Genomic DNA, 17,945 nt, shown 5'->3' with positions numbered 1-17,945 from the left:
GGTATTTCATTTACTATGATACAGAAAACATGGCCCCACCTCCCTTGGGACGTGTGAGACGTTATCATCTGCCTTACCACCAGTCTTCAGAGTATACTCTTTCCTCAGACTGTGAGGCTTCGAAATGCATCGTCCACCCTCCACCATATAATATCGATGGGGTTATTTTTGTGTATTTTCTTATGTAGCGAAATGGGACTACAAACTGCATTCTGTTGCGCAACCCTGTGGTGCAAAGACAATAACCAGAAATGTGTACATAAACCTTGTACTTGAAAGAGAGGAAGTAGCTGTAAAATGTCCCACGTACTTTTAACGATCTATTGATAATACTGTAAAAAATAGCAAATTTAACCTCAGTCTTTTTTATTTAGATGAGAGGCGTATATCTTCTGATTGCTGTAGGCTTTTAGAAGAATGTTTTTGATTCATTTTTGTAAAATGAGTGTGGACATTCAAGGAATGCAGAAATTCTATATTTTGTCATTAGCATAATGGCATCAAAATAGGGATCAACACAGTGAAATAAGAAGGGATGGAGGATAAACAGGAGAGTGAAGTGTAAACGACACTTGGAGGAAAGTTGGTGTTTGGAAATGGAATTGGTGCAAAACTGAGAAATGGAAAAGATAAGAAATGATGGAAATTTTAAGCAATGAATAAAAATAGGACAGAGAAATAAACATCATCTGAAAATGAGGAACGAGGGGAGGAGATTGGGTGGCATGTTAATGAGGAAGTGATGACAAAACAGCAGGGAGAGGTGGAAGATAGTGTGATGATGGCAAGAGTGATGGAGTAAAAGTGTAAAATGAATAGATAAGTTTCACATTTTGTAAATAAATATCTTTGGCTTTGGTCGGTCAAAAAATACTAGCCTAGCCTGTTTGGAGACATTTCACATTTCTTGTGCCCGCAAGGAAATAGTGATTTGACGTATGTCATTATTTTGTGATTGCATTCCTGGTGTTTGCTTTGTTGTGTTAATTCTACTGTTGCAGCATAAATGTGGTAAGGATGAAAAATAATATATATATATATAATTAATTGATTGATTGAAATAAGGCTGAAAATAACAATTATTTGTATTATTTATAAATCTCACAATATTGTGCAGTCTGTTTGAAACTGCAAAAGAGACGGATGAAGTTTGAAGAAAATATGTTTCGTGCATAAGTACATTTTCTTTTGCATTCACTGAATGCATGAAGGAGGCTGGCAGTATTGGTAATATACCTTACATTCCTGTTTTTGTTCTTTTGGGGGATATTATTTTTCTTCTTTGTTCATAACGAGCCACAAGGAAATCATGGTGACTACATCCTGTTTTATTTCATTTCAGTCAGTCAAACACATCTCTCGCTGTACTTAAACGAAAATGACATTACATTTTGTCGACACGGTTTTCATGTTAGCTTCACACAGAGGACTCACTTATGTGACTTTTTCTGTCTAGCTGTTGGTGCAAGATAACAGAAGCCTGGCTCTATTTCTTCATACTTTTTCTTACACACATGCACACAACAAAAGAGTAAAAGAGAAAAACTACCTAAAAATAAGTGCATAAATACAACCATAGATTGCAATTCTAGTTTCACGAAAACGGTAATATAGCTACCATAGTCTCTACCATATTTGGCTGTTGAAATTAAATGATGACAACCTGATTATCAGATGAGACTTAAGTGTATGCAGAATGTATATGCAGTCATAAGCGTTTAATGCTCCCTGAAAATCCGTCGGTGAATGAAATCCAGTAAAAAAAAGAAAGAAAAGAGAATGACACACAATTTCCGTCTCTTACTCGCACACATTCACACTCTAAGACACAGACCATATGCTGTCATCCTCATTACACCGTGTGTACAATCTTTCCAGTCTGTTTGTCTCTGTGAATTTGACTTGCATGAAGCAATGTCATTGGCATGCCGGCTAAAGTAGGCAGAGTCTTTGGTTCAAGCTCAATATGATAGTTGGATGTGATTATTCACCACACACACATACACACAGCACAGCGCCGTCTTTCAGTGTGTTTATAATCCATGGAGTTCAGATGAAACACACTTATTGGTTAATTCCAGTTAGGTCGTTGGTGAATCTGTGTTGAGACTGGTTAATCAGAGGCACAGCAGTGGGTGGGATTTACGTAGGCGTTAAATCGCTGTCTTGTCAGGGGAGGTGTTGTCGAGCCATTGTGGGGTTGCCACAGCTGCCATCTGGTGCCTTTATAAGCCTTTAGAAAGACTAATGGCTGACACGCAAATGATTCACAAATTCTTTAAAACAAATCTTTTCTTTACATTCTACCAAAAAGGAAGTGTTGACGCAGCTTTTAATGTCAGCGTGTTTATGGCATGTGTTTCATTTAAACGTTATACTGCCTTTTTTCTTACACTGTAGCCTGTTACAGGCTAATACAGTCAGACACTCACAACAAACATCTGTCCTGTGAGTAATAGAGCCCAACCAAAACATCAGCATTATGACATTATTGGCCAATTTAAGCTTATCAAAGATATATAAATATTGGCAAATATATTAGTTTACCCATCAAAGAGAACTAAAAGTGTCTCAAAATGTCCCGCTCAGCATGCTGGTCATGAGGGATGTGTACCAAAACAGGATTATTAAATAGGCACCGGTGCTTTATTATTAAAGAGCTTACACAAGCACAGTGTTACACAGTTGTTACAAGAGAGCTAAAACAAAAGCTCTCCGTATGTAGTCTAACTGTTAAGCTTAGTTTGGCACATCTTAAAATGTTGTAAATTCTTGTAAACTCAGCTGCTGGTTGAGACAAAGCAGCCCCTCCTCCTCCTCCTCCTCCTCCTCCTCCTCCTCCTCCTCCTCCTCCTCCTCTGCCAGTGTTACTGTAACTACATGCAGTGATTCACATCTATAGAAGGAGGAGGACAGCATGAATGACTGATACTGACTGATGTCTGTTTCCTTTATTATTTCTGAACTTCTCTCAGGAATATGATTATTTTATTGATGTTTTAAATTAGTGAGATATGAGTTTGTATATTGACATTGCCGTCCAGTAGTGGCTGCTTGGGATTGTTTCAGACTCTTGTGATCCAACAATTTCCAATAATAAGAGGTTTAAGTCATACATACATTATTTTTAACTCACAAAACGTTCTGCTTCATTCCATATTTTTTAGAGGTTTAGCAAAAACAAGACTCACTTCATAACAAGGAAGGCATGGTCAATCTAACACACCATACATTACATTCATATTGCCACAATAACAACAAATATATATTTTTTCAGGTGATGTCATAAAATATGACGACATGTAAGCTTACTTTTGAAAACCTCACTAGCTTTGTATGTAAAAACAAATATTCCTATAGAACCAACCAATAGGGAGTATCATTACGCGTAGTAATATCAATAACATCCTAAAGATACCATCCTTCTTTGCCCTTGTTCACCTTTTCAGTGAACTGGTCTCAGTATCCATATGTGGGCAGTAGGTAAAGCCGTGGTGTAACTAAAGTTGTGCAATTGACTGAGTGACCAGGCAAACGCACCCAAAAATATACTTAATACTTCAATTTTAAAAAATCATCCCAGTGCATGTTTCTATGGTGCCACCATAGAATGTTTAAATCAGTGATGTGAACCGTGTTCTCATTATAATATTGATCCCATGAATCATAGTGTGATAATTTCTCATCAGGAAGGTGCAGGTCTTGCGGTAACGACAGGCATGCAGCTTATTTTCAATTCAATTCAGTTTATTTTGTATAGCCCAATATCACAAATTACAAATTTGCCTCAGAGGGCTTTACAATCTGTACACATACGACATCCCTGTCCCAGGACCTCACATCGAATCAGGAAAAACTCCAGTATTTTCCAGTTGTTAATTCACGTCAAGCATACCAGTCCAAGTGAATCTGTCTAACTGAATAGGCTTACTGTGGTCTCTAAGCCTGCTCACCCCCCATACACCTGCCATCTGACAGGGTTATACAAACCAGAGGGTTAGTGCTCTGTTACTGCCATGTTCAAAGGTAAGGTAATGGATTTCCTTCAGGACTTAAAAACTTCAAATCCCTTGTTGTAGCGACACCTTTTGTACATAAATAACACATTTACAAATACATATTTGTAGTTTATATTTGTGCAAATAAACACATGGTTCATAATCATCTCTCTTCCTGCTTTAAGTTGGTTTATTTGCCTTTACAAATCAACTTATTAACTTTATGTTGTTGATGGATGTATTGCGTTTGTTGGGTCTGGTTGAATTATCTTATCATGAAGCCTGCTTACATGAGCACGGTAGACCCACAGTGGGTGGATTAACTGTTGTGTTTCATTGTGTCTCTGGCCTGCAGCACCATGCCTGACTTGGCTGATCTCCTTCAACTCTGCTTCAACTATTTACATGCATTGCATCAGGCTTTTACCTCATGATTTAACACAAATGCTGATATTGCATAACGTAAGCTTCAACTCCTAAATCACCAATATTTCAAAAGACACAACAGCTACAGTAGCATGGACAAGAAAGTTGATAGTGGCTATTTTCCACAGTAGGTATACTGTATTATAGGGCTGTACTGAATGTACAGTAAATGTTTTCATACATTTGAAGTTTCTATAGAAGTTGTCGAATGAAGCACCCTACATTTTTTTGTGTTTTTGTTATTGCGGTGATATAAATGTAATGTATTGTTATATTAGATTGTCGCTAGACTGAGCAAATATTGTTTTGACTGCACTGAAAACTGCACTTTGTTTTTTTAAAAGGTAAACGCCAAGAAAGCTGAATGTATTGTTAGTTAAAAACATTTCAAATTTGAAAATAATTACATTCACAATCACAATAACTATTGTCTTTTGTATTCCAACTTTCTGGAGTTATTGGAAATGTTTGGATCACGCAAGTCAGAAACAGTCTTACCACTGAATTAACACCTATTCTTTATCTTCAATTGTGCAGAAATGTGTGTGGTAAACACATTACACACTGTTCAGGACTTGATTATGGAAGCTAAGGAGTGAGCCATCTTGCTTCCTTCTCATCTCTGTTGAAAGTGCACATGCACTGTACTGGTTTGAATACAATTCACCTGTCAACAGTTCTCGATGCATCTCAATGCATTGCATCCTCGGTTTTCCATAATTACTGCACCTGGCTACTTTTTCAAGAATGAATACAAGCAGTCAGATCAATCTTTACTCCCTTGTTTATCTAGAAAGTGCTTTCAAAAATCAGGCTACAACAGTGGAATACAATTGTTTTTTCAACACCAATATCTGTGTGAACCACCACAGTACATAAACATTACAAAATGAAAAGCTATATTTCTGCAGTGCATTACAAGTGTGCTGTAATCTACAAATATAAAGTAGATTAGCAGCTCTTAGGCAGGGCACTGAATGCCAATGGAGTATGGCAAGTAGCCTGGCAGCTTGCAGTTAGTTAGTAAGTTACCTTTTCTCACTCATAGCTCTTCATCTCTGACTTGGTTTAATTTATTGCATCTCCCGACATAACAACTTCAAGTAGGAGTTTCAGCCTGCATGAATGTTTTTTTTCTGAAATATAAAAAATAACTCCCAATTATGTTCTGTCACTGTATCAGCCTCGACACTGCATCTAAGAATTTCGACACCTTTAGTAAAAACAAAGCTGAAGCGAGCTATAATAGAGCATGTCCTGGCAACACAAGGTTAATTGGGTGGCATTAGAGGTTGTGCAAAACCCTTAATTGGTTACTTAAGTTAATTGTCATGTTTAATCTTTATTTAAGTCTTTATTTGATAACCAATAATAAATCAAACTATTTTTGCTGGGGCACGGGGAAAAAAGCATTAACGTTGAACCTCATTATCTTGTTGACAGTCAAAACTGAAACAACACATTTGTGATGCAAAAGTGTTGCAGGGCATACTTATTTTTGTTGTTGTTGCAATTAATACACTGTGCAGTGTCAATGAAGATGTAGGTTATGATGTGTAACCCACATGGTAATAGTCACCACTTCAATTGTAATGCTCTAGATCACTTATATCAGAATTTCTCAACTTCTTTAGCACAGCAAACTTTTTCTATTGATAATTTTGTTGCGGACCAACCCAATGGGCCCACCCTTTACTGCCTTGAGATACAGTTGTGGGTTCACTTGCATGTTAGGGTTAGGGTAAAGAGCTGTTTTTGTCCGGTGCCAATATTCTTGTAATGTGTGTGTGTGTGTGTGTATGTATGTATGTATGTATGTATGTATGTATGTATGTATATATATATATATATATATATATATATATATATATATATATATATATATATATATATATATATATGTATATATGTAGCCCCCCCTCTCTGTTGCTGTTTTAATCAGGGTTCTCCTACTTTCCCCCTGTTTGCATGGGAGGTGCACTGAAAGAGGGTCTACTCAAATTCTTACTATGGCCTACTGTTGGTGTGGGCTCAACTCCCATGCATTTATATACATATATATCCCGGGTTAAATTCCTTGTGTCCTTTATAAATATAGCAGGTTGCTAACCCTGGAATTCTGTCAAGACACGGGATTAACCCACATTAACATTTATTCTTCCCAAAACAATACGCATAACAGAAACACACACTCATCCCGGGCGTTAACAGTCTGTGCTAGGGTACCCTAGGCTGGCGCGCTTGTTGGAGCTCAGGTTAATCCTCCCCGTCTGCGGGGTCAGTACTCACGGTCCCCAGAGAGAGCGAGTGATGCAGTCCTACTAAAACCAGCTGGTCCCCTCTGGAAGCGCGATGATCCCCGGAACCTCCGTCCTGCCTCCCCTCTTCTCGCCGGCTACGTCGTCCTCAAGGAACCCCTCACGGGTTAACCGTCAGCTGGTCCGCCGCACTCCGACCGCGCTTTCAACCCGGCTCAATGTCCTCCGTGGATCTGCTCCTCGACGCCAATCCCAAACCCTCCGTTCACTCTTCCGCTAACACACCTGTTCCCCCACCCTCGAAATCATCCCGAACTCTAGCATCACCTCCCTTTTATCGTCACTCACCTCCCTCCTTCTGATTGGCTCCCCACCCTCTGGACACCGGAACCAGCCCAGAAAAGTCGGGAAACAACAGACCTCATAACAAAACGCACCACCACACACATGTAATCAAATCAGCAGGGCGCTACATTCTCCCCCCACAAAAAAAAATGAGCATGCCCTCATGCTATTTACCAATACATACATTTAAAAGTTAACAGCGATAATGAGCAGTCTATAAACATTCCCTTGGACCTATCCACTTGTGGTAAGTGCTTTTATATCTGTTAATGGGAGGTGAGGATGAGCAATCTTTCTTTTCAGCAGCCTTAACTAGGGTGGCGCTATAGGTACTGACAGCTACTGATGTTGGGCTCCCTAGCCGGCCGTAGGTTAGTCTGTCTGGTGCCCTTAATCTTTTAGGTCGGGTTGCCTCGTCTGAACTTTCTTTCACACTGTCTTGTCTCTCAGTCGTTTCATTGATCTTCGGTGTCTCAGTGTCTGTTTCAGCTTTAACAATGATTTTAGCAGGCCCGTCTTGAACCCCGGGTTCCTCCTCAGCCTCTACAGGTTTGCCTACGGGTTCGGGAGCTGGGGTCTCCATCAGTGAGAGACGTGATAAGGCACTTAACTCTGAATCCTGAGAGGAAAAATCAGTGTGTTCATCGCTCGGAGGGTTGGGGTTCTTTGACTCTAGTGATAGATTATAGTCAACCCATACACCCATTTCATCATCTTCGGAGTCAGACGCAGACGTCATTCGGTCGTCAGATTTAGGCGCCAGTAAAGACGAGAAATCCTGATTCTCAGTGGTCTTGGCCTTAAGCCTTTTACTGAATCTCTGTTTGGGTTTTGGTGCCTCTTCCTTCTTCTTAGGTTGAAACTGCACCTCCTTTCCAACAGGCAAAATATGATTCCGATGCAATACCTTTTCGGGGCCCTGCCCACTTTCTGGTTTTAATTTGAACACGGGCAACCCAGGCAGTTGACTGTCTACAATATACGGCACCACCTTCCAACGATCAGCAAGCTTGTTTTTTCCTTGTAATCCCAGATTTCGGATCAAAACCCTGTCCCCAGAGACCAAGGGACAGTAACGCACTCTCTGATCATAACGTTGCTTGTTCCAGGCATTCTTCCTCCCTGCCCTACTCTCAGCCAACTGATAGGCAGCTTGCAGATCATGTTTCATCTGTTTAACATACCTCAAGTAGGATTTTATGGAGGTGCCATCACTGGAGACTCCAAAGGCCACATCTACAGGCAGTCGGGCTTCTCGCCCAAACATTAGGAAGTATGGAGTATGGCCTGTTGACTCATTCAATGTGCAATTGTACGCGTGAACAAGATGGCTTATGTGTCTACTCCACCTGCTTTTGTCTGCTGAAGCCTGTCCCCAGCAGATAAAAATTATCCCACACATAAACTGGAGTTTTTGGCTTTAAAGTGGGCAGTCACCAACAAGCTGCATGATTATCTCTATGGAGTCAAGTTTGAGGTACACACGGACAACAATCCCTTAACCTATGTCCTAACTACTGCTAAGTTGGACGCCGCAGGTCATCGATGGTTGGCGGAACTTTCAACATATAACTTTAGCCTAAAGTATCGCCCTGGGAAGCAAAATGTTGATGCGGATGCATTGTCTCGGCGGCCCCCTGAAAATCAAAATGTGTCTCATGAGGAGGAAAAAGTCATGCCCGCCGTTACTGTCCAGGCTGTCTGCCATATGGTGGACTTCCGATCCCGCCGCTATGGCCACTGCAGAGCTGTTGATCTTCTTGGCTCCTCTAAACACGCTGTTCCTCAAGCCTATTGCAATTTGGCTTTCGTGAGTGAGAAACGCCTGCCTCAAATGACTTCCGCAGATATCGCGCATTCTCAGCAGAAAGATCCTTGCATTGGAGAAGTGTGGCATGCGGTTAGACAGAACCGTATCGGCCGTGCCAGCAAAGACAAGCATCCGGATGTGTCCTTGTTGCTTAAACAGTGGGACAAACTAAAGTTCAAAGACTCTGTATTGTACCGAATGAGTAATCCACCAAACAAACCATGTCGGCAACAATTGTTGCTTCCGAAAGAATTCAGAGAGACTGTACTCCAGTCCTTGCATGACCAGTCGGGTCATCTTGGGTTTGACAAGACCCACGGCCTTATGAGAGAGAGGTTTTATTGGCCTCGCATGAACGTGCAAATTGAAGAGTATTGTAAAAATTGTCCCAGGTGTATCCAGAGGAAGACCCTGCCCAGGAGAGCTGCTGAGTTGTCACACCTCGAAAGTGATGGGCCGATGGATCTTGTCTGTATAGATTTTTTGGCAATTGAGCCTGACTCCCGAAACAATTGCAATGTGCTTGTGATTACGGATCATTACACCCGATATGCTCAAGCTTTTACGACGAAAGATCAGAAGGCAGTAACAGTCGCCAAAGTTCTGTGGGAACAGTACTTTGTTCACTATGGTCTGCCACGGAGAGTACACTCAGACCAGGGCAGAGATTTCGAAAGTCGGCTAATCCATGAACTGTTGACCATGCTTGGCATAAAGAAATCCCGGACGAGCCCCCACGTGTAGCCCCCCCTCTCTGTTGCTGTTTTAATCAGGGTCCTCCTACTTTCCCCCTGTTTGCATGGGAGGTGCACTGAAAGAGGGTCTACTCAAATTCTTACTATGGCCTACTGTTGGTGTGGGCTCAACTCCCATGCATTTATATACATATATATCCCGGGTTAAATTCCTCGTGTCCTTTATAAATATAGCAGGTTGCTAACCCTGGAATTCTGTCAAGACACGGGATTAACCCACATTAACATTTATTCTTCCCAAAACAATACGCATAACAGAAATACACACTCATCCCGGGCGTTAACAGTCTGTGCTAGGGTACCCTAGGCTGGTGCGCTTGTTGGAGCTCAGGTTAATCCTCCCCGTCTGCGGGGTCAGTACTCACGGTCCCCAGAGAGAGCGAGTGATGCAGTCCTACTAAAACCAGCTGGTCCCCTCTGGAAGCGCGATGATCCCCGGAACCTCCGTCCTGCCTCCCCTCTTCTCGCCGACTACGTCGTCCTCAAGGAACCCCTCACGGGTTAACCGTCAGCTGGTCCGCCGCACTCCGACCGCGCTTTCAACCCGGCTCACTGTCCTCCGTGGATCTGCTCCTCGACGCCAATTTTTGCTGATTTCAAATACATCATCAGTGGAATCTGATGTACTCCATATAAATGCATCTTTTGTCAGACGGGCTTGTCTCAGCAATGGTATGGCTTTCATTCACAATTTTCCCTAAAATGTTAGGAGGTCTTAAGATGGGAAATTGGCGTTTCAGATTTCCCAGAATATTGATCTGTGCTCACATTCACACATGACCCCATGCAGGCTTGTTTGTGTGAAAGGGACTTAAGAAAGGTATTGTGTCACGTGGTATTGAGACATGTGATATTGTGACACGTGGTATTGTGTCACGTAGCTCCCACTTGTCAGTTAACATACCTTGAACTGCTATCACCTAGTTCCTGCTTCTTTGGTAGTCTTTCTGTTAGAGCCACTGTCTCTTGTTTACTGCATCTCCTGGACAGTTGACTTACTGGATGCAAGAGGTTCATTCAGCACACAGATTACAAATATCTCTGCTTTACACACCTGCCTGGCTGCGTGAAATGAACTTAGGTTACCCTGGTTTATCTCATTTATTACTTTCTCTTCCTCGACACAACGCACCTTTAAATCCCTCAGCACCATGTTAACAAATGAGCTGACCATGAACATGCAGCTTAACAAATCAGTTTGAAATGTGAAATATATATATATATATATATATATATATATATATATATATATATATATATTTGGTTTTGATCATTACTTTGTGCTAAATTGTGTGTTCTGGTGTTTTTTTTTTTTCTAACATCAAAGTTTCTACATTCACATAAGGGCTCTTGAAACATGACATCCTCTATAAAAACTGTGTTACCTACGCCCAGTCAAGAAAGACAGTAACTGTGACAGGAGCACGGAGGCCTAATGTACCGAAGCCACCTGTTGAACCCTTTTAGTTTATCAACTTCTTTGTCCTCTTCTCTTGTTTTTCTTCCTATCTGACAGGTAAGAGGCTGAGTGACTGAGAGAAGGAACAAGAGAGAGAGAGAGAGATAGATAGAGAGGCCATGGACCAGCAGAGACAGAGATCTCTCTCCACATCAGGAGAATCGCTGTACGCCGTGCTGGGACTTGATAAGGCCGCAACGACAGAGGACATCAAGAAATGTTACAGGTATTATAATAATAATAATAATAAAAATAATACTTATTTAATACTAATTTATATAGCGCTTTTCTAGACACTCAAAGACGCTTAAATGTGCTAATATATGTGTTACTACCTACAGGAATGTAATACAGCCCCATAGTCCATCTTTTATGTTAATGTTTTTAATGTCCGCTAGAGGGAGTCAGAGGCCTGTGGTCAACTCTTTGGTCACAGGCCTCTGACTTAATTATAAATTAATTTAAGTAGTTGCTTGGTGACGTAACCTTTTCTTTGCTCCATATTGGTTCATTCAGCTTTTGAATGAAGCATTTTGAATTACCATATTGAAATGGTGTGTTTTCAATAGGTTTTAATGTAAAATGTTGATTTTAATTTTCCTCTTTAGCCCTTTTTTAACAACAGGAACGTTCCCTAGGGACTATCAACCTTTTGAGAAACTCATTGTGTTTCAACTGCAGGGTCCAGGATCTACATTTAGTTCTGGGGACATTTGACCCAGAAAGGCCCTGATGGGGGGGCAGTACTTTCTGAAAGTATAGGAACTTTGGTATGTGGGCTTTACAAGGATGACATTAAAAATAAATGTAGTCTTTGCTTTCGGCTTCCATAATAATAATTAAGAAAACAGAAAAAAGCGATCTAAGAGGGTGAGCGGCAGTCCTGTGAATGGGTGTTGTAGGATCACCTTGGCAGATCCACGATGTCAATAATATCGGACATCCCATAATAACGCAGCCTAGTTTAAGTGCAGTCTATTTCTTATGAACTTTTTCACACGTTTTGGACTTCATGGCGTTTTCCACCGAGGTTAAAGTCAAGTGATGAGTGATTCGACTGCAGTCTGTGATAAATACCTTTTGGAATAATTTGTTGTGTTTTTTCATGAACGTTTGATAAAAGACCAGCCTAACAGAGAAAACCTAGCCAACCTTACCTTTTTTGTTTTTCTTTTCTTCTGTTTTTTAACAGGAAACTAGCATTGAAGTTTCACCCAGACAAGAACCCGGACAACCCAGACGCATCTGATAAGTTTAAGGAAATCAACAATGCCCACTCAATCCTCAGCGATGCCACTAAGAAGAACATCTATGACAAATACGGTTCGCTGGGGCTCTACGTCGCAGAGCAGTTTGGAGAGGAGAACGTCAACACCTACTTTGTTCTGTCCAGCTGGTGGGCGAAGGTAGGATGGAGGCCAACGCATGCATTCTTTCTTTCTTTGTGATCAACTTTAAGTGAACCCTTCCACCTACTGGTATATTTAACTTAACATCTCTTGTCACTACTAAATATTTGCTTATAACCTCCTGATAGCTGTAGCTAAGCTAAGCGATTTTTGTCTCCAGTGATCGCCCCCAAACTTCCTGATCAGTGCACCCTTTTTCTTTTACCAAAGAAATCCTAAATTACATCCACTATTTTTCAGTGTTGTAAAACGATGAAAATGCTCGAGGGCCAGTGAATACTTTGTTTTCGTACTATGTATTAGTTAGTTTAACTTCAGATGCTTTTTACAGCACATAACCTGTATCCAGATAAATACATTTGGAAAAGACATTATTCTCAATGTCTTCTACTCCAGTGTATAATCAGGATTCAGTGTTAGTTGTTTGCTCGCTCTCTGTCTCTGCTCTGCTGAGTCCTTGTCTGCCTTTATCAGGTCAGTTGTTTAACTCTGTCTCTCTCCTCTTGCTCCCACAGGCCTTGTTTGTCTTCTGCTGCCTGTCCACAGGCTGTTATTGCTGCTGTTGTCTGTGTTGCTGCTGTAACTGTTGCTGCGGTAAATGTAAACCTCGGCCGCCCATGGACCAGGAGCCCGAGTTCTACGTCTCCCCCGAGGACCTGGAGGCCCAGATGACCGCTGACGAGAGAGGTGAGTGCAACCCCTGCTCTAGGCTTCTGCACTCGGTGACGTCACAGTGACTATGTCCACTTCTTACACACAGTCTATGGCACAAACGTATGTAGACTTTAACGTGTGTGTGTGTCCTCCGCAGATGGCGGTGAGCCCATCGTGATGCAGCCATCCTCAGCCACAGAAACCACCCAGCTCACCACTGATGCCCACCAAAGCTACAGGACCGACGCATACTAGACACACACACACTCACACCTGACAATGAACCACAGCTATAGTATCAACCAATAACACTCATACACACACCAGCAAATACTAGATACCATATCTCACAGTCAGCCATCACACCGCTCAGTCTAATCGTTTACCTTTAATTCACGTTAATGTGTGTATAATAATGTAAAGTGAGGGGAGAAGGAGGAAAAATACACACACACATAAAACAATTTGCAGAATGCAGACAACACGAGTGATCCTGTATTTCATCATGATTATCCAGAGTAACATTCCTCTTTAGAGTAACAGATGAGCTCATAGTTCAGCTCACATTAGGAGGCTAGTATCAAAAATATCCGTCATGTCCAGGGTTGCAAAATTCCGGGAATATTCAAAGTTGGAAACTTTCAATGGGAATAAACTGGAAATGTTGGGGTAATTTAACTGTATGTACCTTGTCATAAGCAGACATGCATGCAAACATTTATAATACAACTTTTAAAAATGACATTTCTGACATTTTGTGAGTAGAACTTTATTCTTTCATCGAACAACAAAAACATGAACGTTGAATAAAAAAGGTGTATTCCCTATGATCACCACCCCCCAACCCACATTTTTTTTTTTGTGTGTGTTTTTCCCTGAATCCTTTCAGGTCAAAATGCTTTCTTCCTGGACCTCATCAACGTCCTCCTCACTGCTGTAAAGTTAGTCTACTGTATACAAATAAACTTGGTATTAAAATGAACATGGCTTCAGTTTACCAAGTAATCAATATGCTAGGTAATGACAAACAGTGTTGGGAAAGTTTACTTTCGACATGAACTAGTTCAGTTCATAGTTCACAAATTTTAAAATGAACTAGTTTAGTTCATAATTCAACATTTTGAACTAAGTTCACAGCTCCAAAAAATTAACTAGTTGAGTTATTTTTTTCAATATGTTGCAACCTATAATTTAAATCTCTATCTGTCTGCAATACCGCTCTTGGCCTCTATGCAACTCGGCGCTCTCACACTTGCCAGGCATAGGGCTGAAACGTTCAGACAACACTGATGACAAAGACGGTCAAAAACAACAGCACGTTTTATGTTTACGTTTATGTTTCTGGCAGACAATGTTCCCAACCAGCTGCATTCAGGGTCCAGCTGAGTTAGGCGTGCATAGTCTTGTTCTCAACTACGTTTAAGTTCCCTGTTATATGCTTTTGCAAAAAAAATTCCCATGGAAACTTTCCGGAAATTTACTGGAAACTTTCCGCCCCTTTGCAACCCTAGTCATGTCAGATGCAGTTAGAAGCACAGAGGGGTAAGCTTTTCAAAACACAGAGACACATTTACTTCATACATTACAAGCTAGTTTTACCTGGAGGAATTATGACTGTATTACAAAATTCATGAGGAAAAAAAGCATTAAACCTAAAAATTGTGTGTGTTTGCAAACCCTAGTCTAGTGAATTACCTGCAACTTAATTCTAGGTAATTCACCAGTTTAAGATGAATCCGGCCAGAGATTTAAATCTCTTCTCCTAGAGTAAAACAACCCAATGTGTATTTTAACCCTTTTAAGTCTATTTTCTTCCGTACTACAGCGATTGTGTGTTGGGCTCTGAGCGATGCCAAAGCGTGGTCGACCTACACATGCAATCTGCATGACGTACATTTCGTTGTCTGCCCATATCAGCTAGGGTAACCACAGACTGTCCACATGCAGCCCAAAGGTTATGACACACACTGTCCCCGTGACAAACTTTGTACACAGACACACAAGACTCTTCTCAGTTTTCTATTTCGTGCCTCCTCGTCTCCTCTCCCCTCCGTCCTCTTGCCTGTAACCCTGAAATCAATCTCTGTGAATTCAGAAGTGTTTTTGCCACGTGTGACGTATAAAAGAGGCGTGACACAAAGCTATGCCCCACTTCACAATCAGCGGAAGTTGCTTTAAAAGGACGGCTCCAAAGCACAGAGGCCTGTATCCTTGTCTCCTCTCTCCTTGTGTGTCTAACTTTGCTCGCATCTCAGATGAGAGGGACAGGGCGAGGAGATGAGCAAAGGAATCGAGGATGTACAAACTGAAAAATGAGAAGAGTCCGTAGTACAAACAGAATTACATCTGTGTCTGTTTTGGACTATATCCGACTTCTGTGTGCTGTTGAGACTACAAGGAATTGCCATCTCGCATATTTGCCAAGTGGAAATTTATGCAATGCGTTCCAGGAAAGAGTTTTTTGACACGTCATAGAAGGGTTTTACCCTTGATGTCTAGATTTTGGTCTTTATATACTACGTGGATGAGAAACAAGCGGTTTCCTTTTAGCTTGTTAGGTTGTTAAGAAACTCTCTTAAGGCTTCTCGCTCAGTCCAAGGCTGGCAGGAAGTAGATTACTGATCCTGTCTATGAGTGCGGTTAGGAGTTTAAAAGGCCATGTGGCTGTTTAAAACACTTGTAGTATATAGAACAACTTTATTGTAAGACCAAAGTGTTTCTGCTTATGTCCTTGATCAAGGTCATTTATTTGTCCTCACCCTTGTGAACATCACCACAGGAGCTCCTCTCAGTGTGAAGATGGCAGCTCTCACTCACACAACCAGTGTCCCACTGGCATCGGGTACCCTCACAATTGAAACAGTTTGCTCACTTATATCTGGTTCAACAGGTTTTGTGCCTCTCCATTCTGAAATAATAAGTGTGGCATGCAGACTCCATTAGCAAGTAAATTCCCATCATCCAGCACATTAATACTGCACGATTAATCAAGTTTGCAGCCAGTCTGAAACAGCTTTCTTGAGGAAACACCTGACTGAACTGAAATCTACACCAGCCAGAACACAAAGTACTGCTAAATGTTGACTGTGACGGGTGTGTTTCTACTCCCTCAAAGAACGTCCTGTTCATTGAGAAGTCTCAAAAGGTCTTCTAGTAATAATTAACTCCTATTAAATCTTGAAAAAGTTGCTTCAGTTTCTCAGTAGTAGCAGTAATTATTGGCCACATTACTTGTTATTAACGCTACTGCATTGTAGATTTGCCATGGTCCTCTTCCTTCTCACTTCTTCCTTCTTTTATACTTTAACCTTAATCCACGTTTTCTTCCACACCAGGAATTGGGTTTAGAAAGCTGTGTGTGCTGTGGGAGCCAGTGTTATTAGTAGAGACAAGTACAATATCATACATTAGTGACCTCTTGGTGTCATCCAGAAGAACACACATATATACACTGATTGAGCCCACTTTTTGTGTGTTTTTAGTTTTTAACTTGTTTTGTGAGAAAGTAAAAATGCTGTACATGTCGTTTAAAGTGTATGTTTAGATTTAACGTCACTGTATTTCTTTCGAGTTTTTTTTTCTTCTTTTTCTGTAGAATTGCTTTCCATTGTTTTTCTTTTCATATTTATGTTGTTAATGAAGGGATGATATTGCTATCCAAAGTCTTATTTGTTTATGTGGCAGCAGTTTTGTAGATTATATAATCCTAATAGCAACTGAAGAGCAGTTTACAACAAACAGACTGATTACGTAGAGTATAATTTTTCAGAATAACACTCATTTTCTTTTTTTGTAGTTTATCTATATTAAGTAGCACTCCATCTCTGCTAAAGTAGGAAATGCAGGAACACTGTGGTTGTTTGTGTCAACAGTTTGATTTTTGTTTGTGATTGAACCAACCAGGCTAATTTATTCAATATATTTTCTTTGATTCCTCAACCAAACACTTAGTTCATTATGTATTTATACATATCATGAGACGGTGCAATATGAGCTAAATAATTCCCCTTAAATTCTCTTCCAATGGTCCGATTGCAAATTTCAAAGGTTTCAGGGAATCTGCAGGGTCATAATTGTAAAAAAGGTTCTTAATTAGCTATTTTTTAAGCAAAGAGAATAAGAGTTAACACATTAAAACTGTTCAAAACAGGCTGCTTAAGTCTGATTGTTATTCCTTTTAATAGTATTTAAGTTTGTAATTCAGAGTTTGGACTCCAATTTAGGATTAAAAATATATTTTTAGGGACCTTTTAAAGAGTTTTTATGAAACTCGAAGATGCTCCTTTTGAATTTGATTTATCTTGATTAGTTTTGTGCTTCATGTCGTGTCCACTGAAATGCTACATTGTTATTAAAATCCCTCCTTTCCTTTTTTTGTAATTTTCCTCTATTGACCAAACATGCAACAGTGTCTGAGTGAATGCCAGGTGAAGCCTGAAATACATAAACCTGGAGTCTAGAAACTTCCATTGTTAGATCTATAACAATGTCAAAATAAATAACAATAACTAATCTAAGTGAATACAGCGACCAGATCATAATGATATCGAAGCATTATTTTATTTATTTTATTTCATTTTTCTTATGTCTTTAATAATCTAACAAGTAGCTTGCGTGTTGAGGGGATGTATAGAATTTTAGATGTGAACTATTTTGACAATGAAGTGGCAAAATGACAGACCTGCTGTATATACACGCAGTGGCAGAGTACATAGAGACTTAGAGATGTTCTGTAGCATGAACTGAAGATGTTTGTGTCTGTCAGGCAGATGTGTGGCTAAATGAAGTATATGACACACTGTTGTTAAATAAATGTTTATGTTGCTTCAGA

General features: G+C 40.4%; 1 protein-coding gene across 1 annotated transcript in view; it reads left to right on the top strand.

Annotated features, from left to right (window-relative positions):
- The window catches only part of dnajc5ab (DnaJ (Hsp40) homolog, subfamily C, member 5ab), a 22,458-nt gene extending 4,513 nt beyond the window's left edge, over nucleotides 1–17,945 (top strand). The window contains exons 2-5 of the mRNA XM_034536870.1: nucleotides 11,109–11,277; nucleotides 12,244–12,457; nucleotides 12,976–13,147; nucleotides 13,272–17,945. Coding sequence (XP_034392761.1) covers nucleotides 11,171–11,277; nucleotides 12,244–12,457; nucleotides 12,976–13,147; nucleotides 13,272–13,369 — 591 coding nt within the window. The 5' untranslated portion in view covers nucleotides 11,109–11,170 and the 3' untranslated portion in view covers nucleotides 13,370–17,945. The remainder of the gene's footprint in view (nucleotides 1–11,108; nucleotides 11,278–12,243; nucleotides 12,458–12,975; nucleotides 13,148–13,271) is intronic.

The sequence above is a fragment of the Cyclopterus lumpus genome, chromosome 7 (genome assembly GCF_009769545.1).
Source record: "Cyclopterus lumpus isolate fCycLum1 chromosome 7, fCycLum1.pri, whole genome shotgun sequence".
Taxonomy (NCBI): domain Eukaryota; kingdom Metazoa; phylum Chordata; class Actinopteri; order Perciformes; family Cyclopteridae; genus Cyclopterus; species Cyclopterus lumpus.
Note: the sequence above shows the minus strand (reverse complement) of the source record. Positions and strands in the feature narration are given on the sequence as shown.